This window comes from Cyprinodon variegatus, unplaced genomic scaffold (genome assembly GCF_000732505.1).
Source record: "Cyprinodon variegatus isolate N-32 unplaced genomic scaffold, C_variegatus-1.0 Scaffold1096, whole genome shotgun sequence".
In the NCBI taxonomy this organism is placed as follows: domain Eukaryota; kingdom Metazoa; phylum Chordata; class Actinopteri; order Cyprinodontiformes; family Cyprinodontidae; genus Cyprinodon; species Cyprinodon variegatus.
The window spans coordinates 204,486-223,028 of NW_015151549.1; the positions used below are offsets into that span (position 1 = coordinate 204,486).

General features: G+C 39.9%; 1 protein-coding gene across 1 annotated transcript in view; it reads right to left on the reverse strand.

Annotated features, from left to right (window-relative positions):
* The window catches only part of sema4c (sema domain, immunoglobulin domain (Ig), transmembrane domain (TM) and short cytoplasmic domain, (semaphorin) 4C), a 44,110-nt gene that overhangs the window by 6,815 nt on the left and 18,752 nt on the right, over positions 1 to 18,543 (reverse strand). The window contains exons 7-11 of the mRNA XM_015400373.1: positions 14,131 to 14,306; positions 8,675 to 8,819; positions 8,061 to 8,274; positions 3,888 to 4,003; positions 2,569 to 2,726 (exon numbers count right to left, since the gene is read on the reverse strand). Of these exons, the coding sequence (XP_015255859.1) occupies positions 2,569 to 2,726; positions 3,888 to 4,003; positions 8,061 to 8,274; positions 8,675 to 8,819; positions 14,131 to 14,306 (809 nt within the window). The remainder of the gene's footprint in view (positions 1 to 2,568; positions 2,727 to 3,887; positions 4,004 to 8,060; positions 8,275 to 8,674; positions 8,820 to 14,130; positions 14,307 to 18,543) is intronic.

The window sequence follows — 18,543 nt, forward strand, 5'->3', positions numbered from 1 at the left end:
AAGCTGCCAGTGTACAGCTTGTATTACCTTGTGCATTTTTGTCGTCTCAAAATTACTCAACACCGAGACATTAATGTTGGAGGCTCCTGGCTACAAAAGTTTGTTGTTCCCTTGTGGCCAACATTATTTTCAAGCACTGCTGTAACTCTCTGCCATAGAGGTTTCTGGATGTTCACAGGTTGCCTCTGTCTTGAATCCTCTTCAGCTCCGACATTAAGAAATCACAAAGCAGCTGGTGGATTTTAGAGACCTTGAACTTCTCCGCCTTCTGCTCCATCCTAACCTCAACTTTTATAGCAAGGTGATAAACTTGGAGGTGTGTTATTATGTTAAACTACATCCTTATGATCCAGTTTTCCAAAAACAGGCCATGCTTCGGTGTGTGACAATAGCGTTCATGAATTCTAGAGGACTCAAAGCATGAAACTCCCACCATGCTTGACTGTAGGCAAGAAAACACACTTAAAATCTTTGTACTCTGATGGCTGGGTAGCCCCTATACACGTTCTTTGCACTATGTGAACCAAAAGTTTTATTTTAGTCTAATCAGACCACTGGATATTTACACTGCTTCTCTAGAACAGTGTTTTTCAACCCTGGTTCTCCAGGCACACTGCTCTGCATGTTTTGGATGTTTCTGAGGTTCAGCACACCTGATTCAGATGATTGCAGTTCAGCAAAGCCTGATAATGTGCTATCAATTGATAACAGGTGTGTGAAAGCTGTGAAACATCTAAAACATGCAGGGCAGTGTGCCTTGAGGACCAGGGTTGAAAAACACTGCTCTAGAACACACTTCCTTCTGGCATAACAGCCATGCAGAACAATTGGATTCAGTTTATGAGGTACAGTTAATAATAATAATTCATAATTGAACTTTATTGATCTCCCATTGGAGAAATTTACCTTTGAATTTAACCCATCCCCTGGGGGAGCAGCGGGCTGCCATCGTGGGGCAACCGGGGAGCAGTGTGGGGTTAAGGGTCTTGCTCAGAGACCCATAGTGGCAGTCTGTGGGAGTGGGGCTCGAACTCAGAACCTTAAGCTCTATCCCCTAACCACTAGGCCACCAGTTAGCCAGTTAGCAGTTAGCATTGACAGGCTGAAAACGATCTGGATGGGCTGCTGAGTATGAGTGCTAACTTTCTTCAGCCCACGCCAAGGCCTACTTCATCTACACCTCAGTTTTTAGGCAGTTCATAGTCTTCTTCCAGCCTCAGCCACCTTTATGTACAGCAATGGCTTCCAAACTCTTCTTGCTGGGCTCCCATGTGGTTCACAAGTAAGTTTTCCTGCTCTCAACTTTGCCCCCAACCTTTTTATAACAGCTGAATGACCACGAGTCAGTGCAAATGCAGTAGATTGCAGTTTTCACAAAAACAAACTACAAAAATGTCCTTTATACTCATAAAACCACCAGTTGTAAAGTAAAATTATTTAATTGTTTATTCAATGTGCCAAAAAAGTCAACATATCAATGTTCTTCTCAGTACTTCATTCATTTAATTCATTTCTATCATGCCCCACCTGTAATCACACAGCCCCTCCAAACCCACCTTTATTGAGAAAACAGATTTAAAGCAAATATTCTTTCCTTAAGAGCCTCATGAAGTTATTTAGGATGAGGGGCCATGTTTGACTCTCAGAAAGCGTGAGAGCGATAACACCATATGTAACACACCTTCTCCCCGTTTACACCCGAGACTATGTAACACTAATGAGTCACATGACACCAGAGAGGGAAAATTCCTTTTTAGACACAAGATGGACATTTTCACTTAGGGATGTACCTATTTTGTTCATTAGCAGTTTAAGCATTAATGGTGGTGTGTAATTTTGAAGAAAGACCAAATGTGTACCATTATACCAGCTGGCTACTTTACATTGTGATTACAAATCTTCAGTTTTGTTTCATGAAAGGATTCAAATCTTCAACAATTAAAAAATATTTAAATATTGACCCTAAAGGTTAATTAAACGTAAATTAAACACACACACACACACACACATATATTTATATATATATATATATATATATATATATATATATATATATATATATATATATGAGCAAATGGTCAGTTTGGTCATCACCAATGGGTTACAGATCAGATTTGTGAAAAAGGAGCAACAAGAAGCTGCATTTGCAGTTTGCCAACGTAACACCAACAGGGGACCACAGTTTTATTGGAAGAAGGTGACCTAATCACATGAGACAAAAGTCCTGTCCATGAAAGTTAGAAGTGTCATTCTGTGGGTATGTTTGTTTAGCTGGGACAGGGGGTGGCATAAACTTTCAGGGGCTGCTAAAGATTTGGGACTATGAAAGAGTTTCTCATAAAAAGCATTTTTATAGCTGTAAATTATCTTGATGTGGAGCTGTCTAATAAAGGCTTAACTAAGATGCCACTAAAAGAACAACAACAGAAAGTCCTGCAAATAAAAACCTGACCTGGTGACCTTTAAGGCTAGGTTCAGTGTCTGTTACGCCCTTCTCCCTTAAGATGGCACTTTGATGACTCACTCATCTATATCAAGCAAACAGCATCAAACAGGTACTTGTCTCACCCTCGGTGAAGGTCGATGCGGACGCAGGCCCGGCCCTCGGTGTCCCAGGCACAGTAGGGGTCCCTGGCCAGCAGACAGTCTTGCTGAGACTGATAGCGGCTACAGTTCGCCAAAGGCAGCTGAAGAACCCCAGAACGAGATCCGATGTACAAGTACTTCTACAAAGAAAAGAGTAAGAAGCAAAAAAAGATTAGGACAAAGAAGAGAGCCAGGACCCAGAGAACGGACAAGAACGATAAACACAGAGAGAAGAGGGGAGAGTGACAGAGTTATAGGTTAGAGGAGATAATGGGATAATCACTCTCGATTACAATAACATTCACCCTCTGACCCTCTTCCAATCCAATCTGGTTTGCGGCCTTTTCGCAAAAGCCGTTATAAAATATGTCTGGCCGCGGCTAAGCCCGCATTAATGAGATAAGCAGGCAGCTTTAGCGCAGAGAGCACCCTGACCAAAGCCCATCGATTTAAGGACGGGCCGCTTTCGAGAGACGTGTGCGTGCAGGCTCAGCTGCAGTGGTAGAGGTTCAGCTCCCCCACGGTGTCAAAGTCATATAATTGCTGTAATTATGACGGGGAGTTCCAGCTCCGTGAGGTGAGACTCGATCTGAGACAAAAACGCCCCTTAACGCAAGTCTGTTGATCTATAATCGCAAGGATCAGGCGAAAAGGGTATTAACAGATCGACACAGACTGAAGGAAAAGGCTGAAAAGGAATACAAATGAACTCATGAAACAGCAAGAGATCTCTAAAACTACACTGTGAAAAATGATGAGATGATGTACAGTAATCTGATAAATAGTGGCTATAACCTCTCAACGCAAAACAGCAAAAAAACAGTATCTACCCCAGAGAGCGAAAGAAAAGGGAATAAAAGCGACACCTGTCAGGGTTCATTCTGAGGCATTCAATGTCTCTCACCATGGGGGAAACTGGAAGCTCATACTTAAATAATTATATGACAGAACAGGAACAGCTCTTTTTTTAATCAAAGTCACTTCTGCCTCGGTTTGTTGCAGTGAATCCGCTCTTTTAACATCATCTTCACACACACGCCTCGACAGATATTACTTTGCTATTCTTTTGTTGTAAATCAGCCTTCATTTTGACTTTAATGGATGTGAGACATTTTTATTTTTTCATGTTTTAAAAAAGGAGGTTAATTTGACGTTTTGTCACAGTTTCCTGAACACACACATAAACCTCCTGACGTGTTCTTTCATTTGCCAAGGAGCTAAAGGCTAAAGAGTTTTAATACGCTTTAGCTGTTGATGTCAGGCTAGAGTTTCTGAAACAAATCCTTTGGCCTGTTTCGTACCTTGGAGTGGGAGATGGTCAGGCTGTCAACAGGCTGGTTTGTGTCGAACAGCTGGATCTCCTCAATCACATGGGCCTCAGAGCCCAGGATGACCACCCTCTGCAGCCATCCCTTAGCTGAAACACAACAGAGAAAATGGTAAAGAATTAACTCTATTTATTACCGTCATGCTCAGTGAAGCGTTAAGGCTGAAGTTAGTCACACCTAGATTATATTTTCTTTTTTCTTATATTTGCTTTTCTTAAGGCAGACAACATTTTACTAAGAACTTACTGCAGAGAACCTGGAGATCAAGCTTTGAATAAAGAAAAATGAATGGATGGATGAAGGGGTGGATAGAAGAGTGATGGATGGATGATGGATGAATGGATGGAGGAATGAACGATGGATGGATCATGAATGGACAGATGAATGGATGGATGAATGAATGGATGAATGGATGGATGGATGGATGGATGGATGGATGGATGATGGATGGATGGATGGATGGATGATGGATGGATGAATGGGTGGATGGATGAATGGATGGATGATGGATGGATGAATGAATGGATGGACGGATGAATGGATGGATGGATGATGGATGGATGAATGGATGGATGGATGATGGATGGATGGATGATGATGAATAGATGGAATGGATGGATGGATGGATGATGGATGGGTTGATGATGATGAATGGATGGAGGAATGGATGGATGGTAAGTATAAAAGGACAGAAAGAAAGAAGGGGGAGGAATAAAGGGGCGAAAGAAACAATATAGGAAAGAAAGGTGGAAACATGATGATAAATGAGATAAAAAGATAAAATGGTAGGAGGTGAGAAAAGAGTGGGTGTAACAATTTAGGGAAGCAGAAATAAAAGATACAAGAAAGATGGATTAGAAGAGAAATTAAGGCAGACGAATGGTTATAGGATAAAAGGATGAAAAGAAAAAAATAAATGGAGGAAAGGATAAAGAAACCAGGGATGGAGACAACATTTAGACAATAGAACCTAAAATAGAAATATTGCTCCATATGCCTTCCTTTCCCCCCTTCTCCAAACCAAACCCCATCCTTTCCCAGAATGAGGCTGGATTCCCTGCTGAATCAATCCATCTAATATTGGGACATTTCGACAGCACAGCGGTTCACTTGTACAATAATGACTAGGAACAATAAATTGACCCATGGATCCATGACTTTATACCAATCACATTAACTATTCATGATCATAGCGCAGACCAGAGGCTGCAGAACATTTCTATTTAAATATTAATGATGGCTGAATAAACCTGCACCTGCAACTCCAAAGGAGCTTATTTAAATATTAACCATGAAGTATGGTCATAGGCAAAAAAAAAAAAAAAATCTCCTCTGTTGTACTTTGTGGCCCTTCATGAAACTACACTGAGAGCCCTTGGGCTTTTGGTATTTTTTAGGCCTAAAATGATCTAAAAGTGCCTATTCTCATCACGTTTAATGCTTTCTTTTTAAGCACAAGGTGAATCTCTTTGCATTAATCATATTTGCTCCACAGTACTCCACTTGTAAAAGGAGAAGCACTGAAATGATTGAATCATGATAATTTCACCTGCTAGAATTTGTTAAAAGAAATTAGGTAACTGCAGAGAAACAGGATTTCAGTGATGAGGAGGGATGACTGACTTGGTGGACTTGGAGCCTGCGGTCGAGTACTGTCATCAAGTTTGCTGCAGAGTTTTAAAAACTCAGGAGCTAAAAATGTAAAGCCGTAACGTCCAGTTTCTCCCCTGAGCCCCTCAGCAGCAGACAATTTAAAGAAGATTTGAAAAGATTAGTGTTGCTGCTCCTTTTTGGGCCTCAGGGGGACAGTACTATCAGAGAAATGGGATGTATGGGGAGCTGAAGGCGGAAGAGGAGTCTCTGTGCTCCTTTCATATGGGGCGCTGTGAAACAAGTTTAGATCCCCAGTGATGCAGAGAGTCTCAGGCACAGCTGGTGGGGTGACCTTGATGTGCGTCGGTGTCTGAAGCGGTCTTTCGTGCAGGAATCTGCTGTCTTGTGTGGTCCTGGCGATTAACAGAGCGTCACACAAAATATGAGAACCTACGCCGCCAGCGGACAGGGAGGCTTAAGAGGAGAAAACACACATACATCCACGCAGAGGTGTAGAAATGCAGCAGGGGTATCATCGAACTGGCCCCTCCAAACACCAGGGACCTCTAGCAGCTAATCCCTCAATCCTGCAGGCAGTTTTATTTTTTCTTTTCACAGAAAACACTCAACATTCTCTCTCTGTTTCTCTCCTTCTCTCTTTTCACATCAGCTGTCGCCATGCTGCAGCTAACAGCTAATCAAGCCAGGAGCCCGATTGGCACTATGAATGTACGCCTGCCAGGGGCCTTTTTGGGTTTGTGCTGTGGATGACTGTGCCTGGCTCGGTGTGTGGAAGCGTGTGCACTTGAGTGTGTCTGTGTGAGCGTGGCGGCGGCGTGCATGTGTCCGTCCGGTTTGGCCCAGACTCCACTGTTGTCACACCGTCGCTGCCTGGGCAGTGATCTGAATGGTAAGCAGCGGAGCCTCTCCTCATTCATGAGGCGGCCTGCATTTAAATTCCCCGCTCCCAGAAATCCACTGCCGGGACCCGTGTTGTTCTGGATGAAGTCTCTGGGAGGACGAGCCGATTTCTGATCGGAGCCAAAACAAGACTCGAGCATATGGGCCCCCTAGTCCCGCTGACCGCAGATATTAATTACATTGCACATAGGTGAGACGTTTCCCTTGATGAGTGGAGGTGTTTCTCAGCATGCAAATGAAGGCCTTAATCGAAAGCCAGCTGAAGTCTGGCCAGATGGCATATTGTTTGTGAGCCACCGTACCTAATTCCAGTGGCTGTCCCTGACTGCTGCCACAGCCTGTAAGCTCTTACCGCTTTATCGAACGTAGTCTGGCGCTGCGACACACTCAGTCACGACCGGCGTAAAAGAAAACTATGTCTCCACACTGGAAATACGGTCTAAAAATAAGTAAAAAACCCTTAAATTAAGGGTATTACCCTTAATTTAAGTAGGCAAATGAGATAGTATGCCAATGAAATGAGTATTTATAATCTTAAAATAAGATAATTAAATAAAATACACTTGAAATGAGACAATGCAATTGTGTTTTCTTATTTTAATTGTAAATTCTCTTGTTTCATCGGCAAAATGTCTCTTTTACCTCCTCAATCTAAGAACAAATGAACTTATTTTAAGAAAAAATTACTTACCTAGATTGCGATTTTTTCCAGTGCGACTGTAAGTATGCATTATTTTATGTTTTTTTTTTTTTTTTTAAACCACATTATAAACACAACCACCATATAAAAGGAAATTCATACAACCAGGAAATCGAACATAACAAGCAGAAGATTCTAGTTTCTGCCTAAGTTTGTATCATCCTTACACAGCAGATAATATATGAGATTCAACATTATTGCATCCAACTAAGATGGAAAACAGGATGTTCTCCTGGGTGGTGCTGCACAACGAGGATCAAGACGATTTGCCCCCAGAGAGCACTTTTTATCAGCCTGCCTGCAGTGCAGATACAGCCCTCAAACACACGTCAAAATGTCTCAGAGTGTTAACTGCTGATTCTGAGCTGATAAATAAAAGTTGCTTTTCATGCTGCAGCATATAGTCTGATGGTTTGATATGAAGTTTTCGCTGTTTGATGAGTAAATTTATTCAGTCACATCATTACAGTCCCTTGGAAAAAGTATTCCTATGCTCCGAATGTTTTTACACACATAAAAAAAATACATTAAAATCTTTTCTGTTTTGATTTTATGTGAGGAAAAGAAGTGGACGATGTCTTGCAATAAAAAGGATTGTTTTAAAAGTAGAAACTGAAAAGTTTTGGATGCGAATGTAAACAGCCGCTTTGGGCTGCTTCTTTTTAAGTCAGTTTCATAACCTCTAAGGGAAGTTAGATGAAGTAAGTCTTACAATCTAAATTCTTACAGGACTGGTTATAAACGATAATAGCTGTGTGAGAGAAGGATCTCCTGTTGTGGTCTGTGTTGCAGAAGATCTAAAGATGCCTCTGAGCAAAGCTTGTTGTTGAAATACTGTATTGTAAAGAAAATTATCAGATAATAGGTTGCAGAACGACTTTTCACTAAAGCTCCAATGTGAGTCTGTGGAAATTTGTTTCTGACGCTCATACCTGTGCCGATAAAGAGCATGTTGTACGCCCGCTGGTCCAGGCCGCTGACTCGATCCACCGCCAGCTTGGTGAAGTTAACACCCTTGGTCAGCAGCAGGGGGCGACCCTGAGCTTTGTCCTCCATCAGTGGGTGTTTCTTGGCAAAGTTGAGGGTGGCGTCAGGAAGCTGCAGAGAGCTGTTGTAGCCGTTCGCCCTGTCTGAGTTAGTTATGCACTGCAGTGCAGGGAAAGGATGGAGAGACAGGAGAGGGAAATGGAGCAAGAGAAAGAATGAAGGAAAGGAGAGTTCTTAGTTGGTGCTGGCACAGGTTGGGCATGGTTAGTTGGCTTGGAGGTAACTGCCCTGCCTTCCCTCCTTTGCTCCATTACCTCCCTTCCTTTTTTTCCCCTTCCCTTCCTTCCTGGATCATTATGTCCTGGGCTTTTTGTGATCTGCCAGCTTCAACTGTTTTCCACCTCCACTTTTCTCTACATCCACTCTCCTTTTCTCTCCCTTCCTCCCTCATTACCTCCCCATTCCACTTCTGCCCTCACACTACATTTCTTCTTCCTGAAATTCTCTACTTTGGTAAAACACTGCATATGCCCTAGTGACAGAGTTGTCAATTATGTACCGATCCGGGCCGTGGGCTGGGGACCGTGCCCGTGTACCGGCCCCATCTCTGGGACGTCTCCCTGTACTCCTTGTAGGGGCCCTCGAACACCTTTTTCACATCGGCAATCTGGTACTGGCACACAGCCGACACGTCCACGTCACCCCTGAAACATGGCAGAGAGGAAGAGAGTCAGTGATGTGTGGCAGGAATAAGTGAGGGATGAATTATCTGTCTGCCAAATGCTTGACACCTCCTAAATGTGATGGAGTATGTGAAAATAAGGTGAAATACATCTGTCACTAGCATGTCAAGTTCATGGAATGCAAGTAAAAAACATTTGAAAGAGAGAGCTGCAGAAATGGTTGGATCAAGTGATTGACAGGTCAACTATTAGTTATGAACTCAGCAATTATGTCCTTAATGATAAAGTTGTGAGAATATAGCTAGTGTTGGAAAAGAAGCTAAGAGAAAATCCAACTTTAGAGCAAATGGCTCTGATCAGACAGCACCAATATGGAACCTTTTCCCAGACTTTACCAACATCATGGGTGCTTGAAAAAAACTGGATATAAAACTGAACACACCATCCCAATGGAGAGCTACGACCGTGGCAGCATCATGCTGTGGGAATTTGAGTATAAAGAGTTTAATAAAGGGTAAAAAGCATTGTTGGAGGCTGTAAAAAACTAGAAAATGAGGAAGAGGCCAACCTTCCAGAGCGTGAATGGCCCCAAACATCCAACCAGAGCTACGAAGGAATTGTTTTGATTCAAGCATATTAATCTGTGAGAATGGCCAAATCAAAGTCCAGAACTGAACATGAAAACTGATATTTTCCAGTCTTACTAAGGCTAAGCTATTTTAATAGAGTTATGAGACAAAAATTAGTTCTAAAGCATCGACTATGAGAACATTGATATTTTTGTCAATGATTTTAAAAACCATCCATCACTTTCTCTCTACTGAATGTGCATCTGTGTGTTACTCGGAAGCACATTTCTCATAAAATACACTTTTTAGAATATGAGAAAATTAAAAAAAACTAGATTTGCAAAGTTGGGACCTAAAACCTGATTACCTGATGATTTATTAATTTGATGCACTGCAAAAACAATCTAGAAAAAAGCAAAAATTTCTTAAATTAAGTGGATTTTGCCTTCATTTGAGCAGGTAAATACGATGATTTGCCAACAGAATTTGTATTTTTACTCTTAAAATAAGATAAATAGAAAATATGCACTTGAAATAAAACAATACAATTGTTTTTCTTATTTTAAATGTCAATTGTCTTGTATAATTGACAAAATGTCTCAGTTTTCCCTTCAGTTCAAGAAAAAATGCGCTTAATTTAAGAAAAAAGGACTTATTTAGATTTTAATTTTTTGCGGTGTGACTTTGGTAGTTTAATTGAATTTTTACCTAGAGTCATTGTACGCAGATTCTAAAGCATGCAAGACAGAATAACCTACCTAAAGCGGTGAATAGAACAAAACTCTAAAAAATATTAAACCTTTCAATTTAAATTACACATCTATATGTATTTTTATTATGTACATGTTTTCATTTTAAAATGCATTGTAGTGAAGGCATTTCTCTTTAGATTAATTGACTAATTGGAAAAAATGAAGCTATATTTTCATGTTTTGTGAGACAGAATCCTGATGTTTGAACGCATGTAAATGAACAGCACTCCATGCATGAAATCAATTGGCAGCTGCTGTGACTCAAGAGTAGCATTTCATTTAACGCTGAGGCTTGGGGTGTGCACACACGTGGGTTTTTTTTCACCAACAGCAAATTAAAATAAAATTGGCAGCCGATGTGTGAACCAGGAACATTAAAGTACACTTCGAGAAAATATCTGACATTTGATTTCCATCTTCATCCACAGCAACGAGTTCCTTCTCTTTCATTATTCAGTCTAAAGTGAGTCACTCAGACACTGACAAGCAGGCAATACAGCTAAAAAAAAAAGGTTGTTGTGCTTTTGCATTCAGGGAACAGTAAAGTCACAATTTTTGACCTCCTGCTGTTCTTTTTTCTGTTGGAAACACGTACATGGTGCTAGACTTAGCTAAAAAATGGATTGCACGCCGCTGTGCCTTCAGAAAGCTGCAAGCAGACAAGTAAAGGTTGTTTTCATAAACTCATATCATGTGACGCACCCAGCTGAGGGGCCGTGGTGAGCAGCTGATTTTTTAACGTCAAACCCCAGCGACAGCGTCTAATTCCTAATGAGCTAAACAAAGACTCTACAGTCTCCTTCTGACTTCAGCTCAGAAATTATTTCCATAATGTCCCATTATTTTAATGTTATCTCTATCAAAGTCGGGCGACTATAAGGCATCCCCCAGTGAGTCCTGAGAAGAAAAGGGATTAAGGCTTTCAGCAGCTGGAAGAACTCTGAATGAAGAAACAAAGGTTGAGGTTCAAAGCCGACTCGATTTGAGATATGATATCTCACTGAAGAGTACAAAAGGTTCACTTCAAAGGGTCCCGCCTGCAGAAAGGAAATATCTCAATCGTTCCTCCAATAGAAGCCCTGTCCTGGCTGATAAGCAATAATTGATGCATTGCTTTAATGTATATAAGTTGGTCAAACAAATTACAGCCTTTGCAGCTACGTCTCTAACACATGGAAATAATCAAGTCTACTAAATAGCCAGAAGTGGGCAGTAACTACATTTACTCAGTTACACTGGCTGGAGAAATATTTGGACTTAAATGCATTAAATGCATGCAAGTATTATATTTATAAACTATCCCTACTCTTAAAAGACTAAAATCTTTTTCTACTCCATGCGCTGTGTGACTTTGCTGCTCAACAAACAAGTCTGTTTTAAACAAAAAGCGCTCCACACAAATAGGAACAGTTACAGCTGATGTTAAAATGATCCTTTTTTGCTTACTTCATATTTGATGAACGTTCTGTGAAATTTCAGAGTCAAGCTCAAAAGCCCCTGTTACACCTTGAAGATTTATTCCAATAAAAAATAAAAAAAACAATCTACTGGACTTTGTTTCCAAGTTTGAAGATGTTTCGCTTCCTATCCAGGAAGCTTTCTTAATTCAAAATGTCAGGATTAGTGCTGAGACCAGCGTATGGCTGATGTACGAAAAATCTGGCAAAAATGCTGGCATACTTTGGATAAGCTATGGGTATGTTTTGTATAAGTTATGAGCACGCTGAAGTACGCTGGAACGCGCTGGAACAAGACGACAACAAGTACGTTGACGTACCAGAGTAAGCTCAATCGTGGGACATAAGTTACAGGTAACTTACCTGGTCGTTGACATACGTTAAGTGTAAGTTACTCATAAGTCATGGTGTCTAGCTTATCCAAAACCTATGAATAACCTGTGCATAACTTATCTCCAGACGCATATCAACGTATCTGACGTGTTCCAGATGATCGCTGAACGTGTTTCTAACTTACAGCTACTGTATAATGCTGTATTGGCAGCGTTTTGGTATAAACTGTGTTCACAGGAGGAAACCATCAGCTCTCCTCCAGATTTCATCCCCATCATGGGGTGAGCAAGAGGGTGAGTGTGATGGATCCTCCCTGCATTCACGGCCACGACCAACAAACTTTTTTTTGTTGTTTTTTTTCCTAGCAGACATGATGCTGAATCTGCTGCGACTGCAAATCTTCTTTTTTTCTGTTTCTTTTTACTTTTTATTCTTTTTTATTTTAGGAGGGAACCAAATAGCAGCTACGTTAATACCGCGATCAATTAAATCTTTTTGTGCAGGCAGGGCTCCTCTGGGCACATCGCTGCCCTGCCTCACGACATTAGCTTGTGACCCTTCATCAGAATCAGAATCAGAAATATTTTAATAATCCCAGAGGGAAATTACTTTTGTTACACGCTCCAGTTACAGTTTTATATGATATATACACACATCCAACTATACAATGTAATAAAGATAAAAAATAAGAATAAAAAGAAATAAAATATATACACATATAGCTCTTCAGTATATATATCTGTACGTATATCTATGCATATGTAAAAACTAAATCCAAATAAAGTGAAAATCCAAGTAAAGTGATAAATCCAAGTAAAGTGATACGTGGTGTGCAAAAATAGTGCATAAATGTCAATTACAGGGGGGGGGGGGGGGGTGGGGGCTGAATCACTTGAGGAAAGTGATTCATGGGCATTACGCTGCCGAGCGTTATAGTATGCATAAGTCAGGTTGTCGTTGGACATAAGTTCTGGACTTGTTATTAATATGCTTTGTTTTCGCCCCTAAATGGAAAAACTCCATAGAAAGTTCAGCGTATGCCAGCTTTTTAGAAGATTCTGGGATGTCAGGCATATGTTGGCTAAATCTGAAAGGTGTGACAGGGCCCTCAGGAGTAAATGCCATCAGGGGAGTTTGATGAGTTCTTTTTTAATGACATTATTCATTAGTTTTCATTCTTTTACTCCTTTAAAACATAACAAGTTGCACATGACACATTTTGGTTGATCTTTTTACATATTTTTAAATAGTAAATCAGATTTTATGATCAGTTACTAAGCACTTAAGTGGCCTAGTTGAGTGGCCTAGATTCAAAAATGCTTACTTACTTGAATAAAATCATGATTAAATAGTGTTACTCTTATTTGAGTACAATATCGGGTCCTCTACCCACCTTAGTAAATAGCATAAAGGAGGATGTTTTCATCTTATCCTTTAAATGTTTTAGAGATCCAATTTAGTGAGGGAATTACCAAGCATACAGAGGAATTTCTCTTCCTGGTGATGACAGGGCAGCTGGGCTATAATAGTAAAACTGGCAAATATATCTGTTAGTTGAAGGATTTATTCAACAGATTAGTTAAAAACTGTTTATTGCTAACATATTGATTTTATGACAACAAATATATATAAATGGAGTAAAAACCAGCCTTCCTCGGTGCAGATCTGTCCAAGCATTATTATAGTCAGTGAATGGATCAGTCCACGCTGCGATAAAATATGAAATTATACTAGAGATTTATCCATGTTGTTTTTAGGGGAGCTGACTTGTAAGGGTGGTCCTCACACTGTGGCCAATCTTTGCTGTAGATTCTTTCAAGGTCGAGTCAATGGTTCTGTTTAGAGTAGATGGATTGGCATTTAAAACTACATTACATCGGTGAGACGTTCAGTCTCTAATAATGGCACTAAAACATATCCAAGGGCGCTTGAATTGTGTGCTTTCCAAATGGCTCACATTTGTAACAGTAATAACTTAAATTAAAGCCCCCAATTACGCTGTAAATACCTAATCACACAGAGTACATCAGAGGAGAAATCTTATCAGAATGACTTGCAGCTCAGTGATTTCATTAAGAGTCCAGGCTCTGACATGTTGGCAAGTGGCAGCAGATCACTAATGTGGTAATTAAGTCCCACTGATTCCAAAAAAAAAAAAAAAAAAAAGCAGTGATACATCTCTGCAGCCTTTGTCTCTGACAGCTCTGTATTTTAAACTCACCACTGAGCGTGAAAGATGCCGTAGAAGGTCGTTCCCCTCCAGTCCTGCCCCGGCAGCGTGAACACGGCCCGCAGGTTGTTGAAGGAGACGTGGCGCTCTGGGAGCGAGCACTCCAGGCGAGCTTTTTGGAAGGTGGTCCACTTCTTCTGCAGGGTCCTGAAGCCACCCAGGTCGCCCTGAAGGAGGGGAGACAGAATCTGAGCGGCATCTTTGTCTGAACCCCCTAAGCTCATTATTCTGGGCCTAAACGACGGAAGAACTTTACTCCAGATTCTCTCAATACGTTTAACTGACTTATATCCAATTCCATGTCCCCATGGAAACTTTGCTAAATTTCTGTTTGTTTTTGACAATAAACTTCTGCATAATCTACTATGTGTATGTTCTTTACTATGTTTTTTACACCAAATAAAAAAATGTTTGATTTTTTTTCATGCTGTAAAAAAACTGATGTTTTGACTTTTCCCCTCTGAACTTTGACTAGGCCATTCTAAAACATCAGAAATGTTTAGATGCGTTTAAGGGTCTTTGATCAGGAAGTGGATCTGCTCTCATTGCAGCCTTTAATGGTATTTTACTGCATTTTCCTGAATTACACACATCCCAGTTCAACTCTTTATATAGTGCAACAGAGACACATTTGGGTTAAAAAGTAAAAACCTGCAGAAATCATAATAATGAGTGCATAATGTTTCTTCCTTGACCACAAATCTAAATTTTGTTCTTGTGTGACCATAATCTGCAGGCCTACCTAAATCGGTCCTCGAGCGCCGCTGTCCAGCAGGATTTAGAGATTTAATCTGCTCCAGCACATATGATTTCCATTAACAGCTGATTAACAAGCTTTTCTTGAACTGCAATCATCGGAATCAGCTGTGCTAAAGAAGGGTGACCTCTAAAGCCTGCAGGACAGCAGCCCTCGAGGACTGACTTTGGGTATGCCTGGTACATGATGCGTCCCTACATAGCAGCAAGCAAACTGCAAAAATCATTCATTGTTTATTCAAAAAATAGATTTCTTCTTTGATCTCTTCTACAAAGGCTAACTGTTTACATTGCATACTGCAGAACTAATGGCTTTCCTTTTAACAAATACACTCAATTGAGCTGTGGACCTCTCACTCTTTCAAAGACAGCATGAGCCTCTTGGCTGCTTCTGTAACTGTTCATCCTATCAGTTTGGTAGCATGGCCAAATCCTGGTATGATTGTATTTGTTTCTAGTTTGCACTCTCACCACATTGAAAAGATGGTTAGAGAAGAGCTCAGGGAGAAGCACAAAGCTGGAGATGTTTTATCATAACCTAACTCAGCTGTAAACTTCTCTACAGCTTTATTCCTGATGTGCTTCTGCTGCTTTCCTTGATCTTCATTATGCGGTTTGCTCACTAATGTCACAAACAAACCTCCGAGGCCTTTGCATAGCAGCTGGATTTATACAGAGATTAAACAACACACAGATGGACTTTATGTACTAATTAGGTATCTTCTGAAGGCATTCATCACCGTGCCTTATAACAACACTCTATGCACTAATTTGTGTTGGTCTCCCACATGTAATATACTGCATGTTGGATGGACTCACAAGTATCTTCAAATTAATGCAAATGAATGATTCTAATAAGTGAGCAAAGTCAATAAAGGACAAACAAATGGCCGACCTCTGCTTTTTTCAAATTAATCAACATTTACAAATCATAAATATGCTCCAACAGCCAAACAATGGGCAATTCCCTCTGTACAGATACTATATCGCTTGGTGCCAAACTCAAGAATGTAGGGTTACAAATGATTTTGCTGAGCTCAATTTTTCAACCTGGTTATGCTCTTTAAGCTCCTAGTCCTTTCGTCTAGTGCTTTGTTAGATTGCATTTCATTAGCCTCCCCTTCACCCCATCAAAGACAAATATCATCTTTATCCTTCCTCTTTATCTGCTCAGTCATAAATCTGTTCAATTCGCCCTCGCTGACTGAACTGTTGTAATTGCAGGTAAAGGCTTTTAAGTTCATTCTGACCCTCAGATATTGAAAATTTGATGTGAAGGACAAAAAGAAGAAAAGTAATAACGTTCATTTACACAGTAAATGTGTGGACAGGTGGTACTGTATTATATTCTTCTTTGTGCTCAAAAGTAGGCCTATTTAGTGAATCGCTCTTACTCCCATTATCCTTTGAGGCTGCAGATGATGTGAAACAGGACTTAAAATGTGAAAATGAACACGGTACGGATAATAAAACACTCAAAACACCACCACTGCTTCTGTAATGTGTGTAAAGCTCGAGACACGTCTTGTGTGAACATCTGTTTGTGGTAAAGTTCAAAGAGTTTCTCCAAACATGAGGAAGCAAGCGTTAAAGACACCTTTTCTAAACACGGTTAAGAACATTGCTCAGATATTTACACACATCTCAGCGAAGATAAGATCTGTGGCCAAACGGACCATGCTGCTTCAGAACTAATTAGTTTTCCTAATGAGGCCATTTATTTAGAAAATGAATAATTAATTAGCTGATATGTCGAAGTCGGTGCAACTGTTTCTACACAGAGAGAAGTAGGCTGGAAATAAGCTTAAATTCAGCTGCCTTGGGTCAAAATAAATCACCCGATAACTACTTAATAGTGATAATATTTCTCCCAACAATACATCTCCACTGTACTTATTTTTCACTGTTATCATTTTCTTCAGAAGACATAAGACTAAGTTTCTCTTTGTGTTATTTAAGCTAGATCAGCTTACAATGGATGAATATTTATTAAGGGGAGCAAATTCATAAATTGTTTAATACGAAACAAGAAAACTCTAAACTTCAACAAACAATTATGTGTGCAGATAAAATCACTTGGATTGACCTTCCCTAAATCCACAAACTGTACAAATCCAGGCCAGAATGAGAGTAACATCTGTGCTGAGCCCACACATCCTGGTCATAGGCTGTTTTAGACCTTAGCTATGCAGGTGTTAAACCAGCCTACACACACAGAGAGACTTTTTACCAAGGCTGTATCTCTGATGAAGAACCTCACAACTTTAGGCAGTTAGTTCCTCTAATGGAAAAAAAAGCATATCCACCCTGCCCTCCCTATTTTGCTCAATAAAAAAAAAAAAAAGACAAATTCCCCTTTTTGTAGACACAATGTTGGCCAATAAAGCTAATTTGATTGCAGCAAATGCAAATCTTCATGTCTTTATCATATTTGTATAAGATAATTTTCCCATTCTTTCTTTTTAAATCGATCAACCAGAGTTAAATTAAATTTTAAAAAAGTTAAAAAAAAAATTGAAGTCTTGCAATTAATTGAATATAGGTCAATGCTTTGATTAGGCTGTTCAAACACATGGATGTAATTTGATCAGTCTTTAGGATTGTTGTCATGGACAGATGCTCTGTCCTTCTCTCTGATTTATAGAAAGTTCTAGAATATTTATTTCCAGGTTTAATCTTGATATCTTCTCTGTGTAACAACTAAAGAAAATCATCCCCACAGCATAATGCTGCCACCACTGTATTTCACATTGTTCTCTAACAAAACTCCTAAGCTTTTAAATAACACATCTTTTTACTCAAACTAATTTACAAAAAAGCAACTTTATTAGCTAACCATATTGTAATAAGTTAGTTGCCTTGGATTCATAGAGGGGTATCACAACAAAAGGAGCTGATTCTGAATTTGTTTTGTAAAAATGTTTGATTATTAAAATCTCTCTGAGCAGCTCTGCGTCATTTCCTGTAGGCTGCATCCAAATAAAATATACAATAGTCTAAAAAAGTGTTTGCCTACTTCCTGATTTCTAGTTTTTGCATATTTGTCACAATTGCAGGTTTAAGAATATCTGACATATCTAGATATTAGTCAAAGAACAAAGTTAAACACAAAATGCATTTTTGAAATGTATAAAATTTAAAGGATAAAACATTAGCTACACCTGCTTGACCCTGTGTGATTGCGCCTCTGTTAAAACATAAGAGTGGTTTATCACAGCTGAGATAACTTTCTCTATCACACCCAAGCCTGATTATTGCCACACCTGTGCTTAATCAAGGTATACTAAAACAGGACTTTCATAACAAAGCAATGTAGGCCAAAAGGTTTAATCAGAAGCTCCACATCATGCTGAGATCTAAAGGGAAATATTTGAGTCAAAAGGCTTAGGAAGCCATTTCTAAAGCTTGAGACTCCAGTAAACCAGAGGTCACTCCCAGCATCCAATAAACTACAGGCCTCGTTTCCTTTAGTAAAGTCAGTGTTCAAGCCTCTATCATAGCCAGAGGAGGCCTGAATGACAGAGTTTCAAGATGAAAACTGCTGCTGAGCAAAATTATATTAACCTTGTCTCATTTTCCAGGATACATCTTGAGGATCCCTAAGAGCTTTGGCAAAATACTCTGTTGACTGACAGGAAAAGAGTTGAA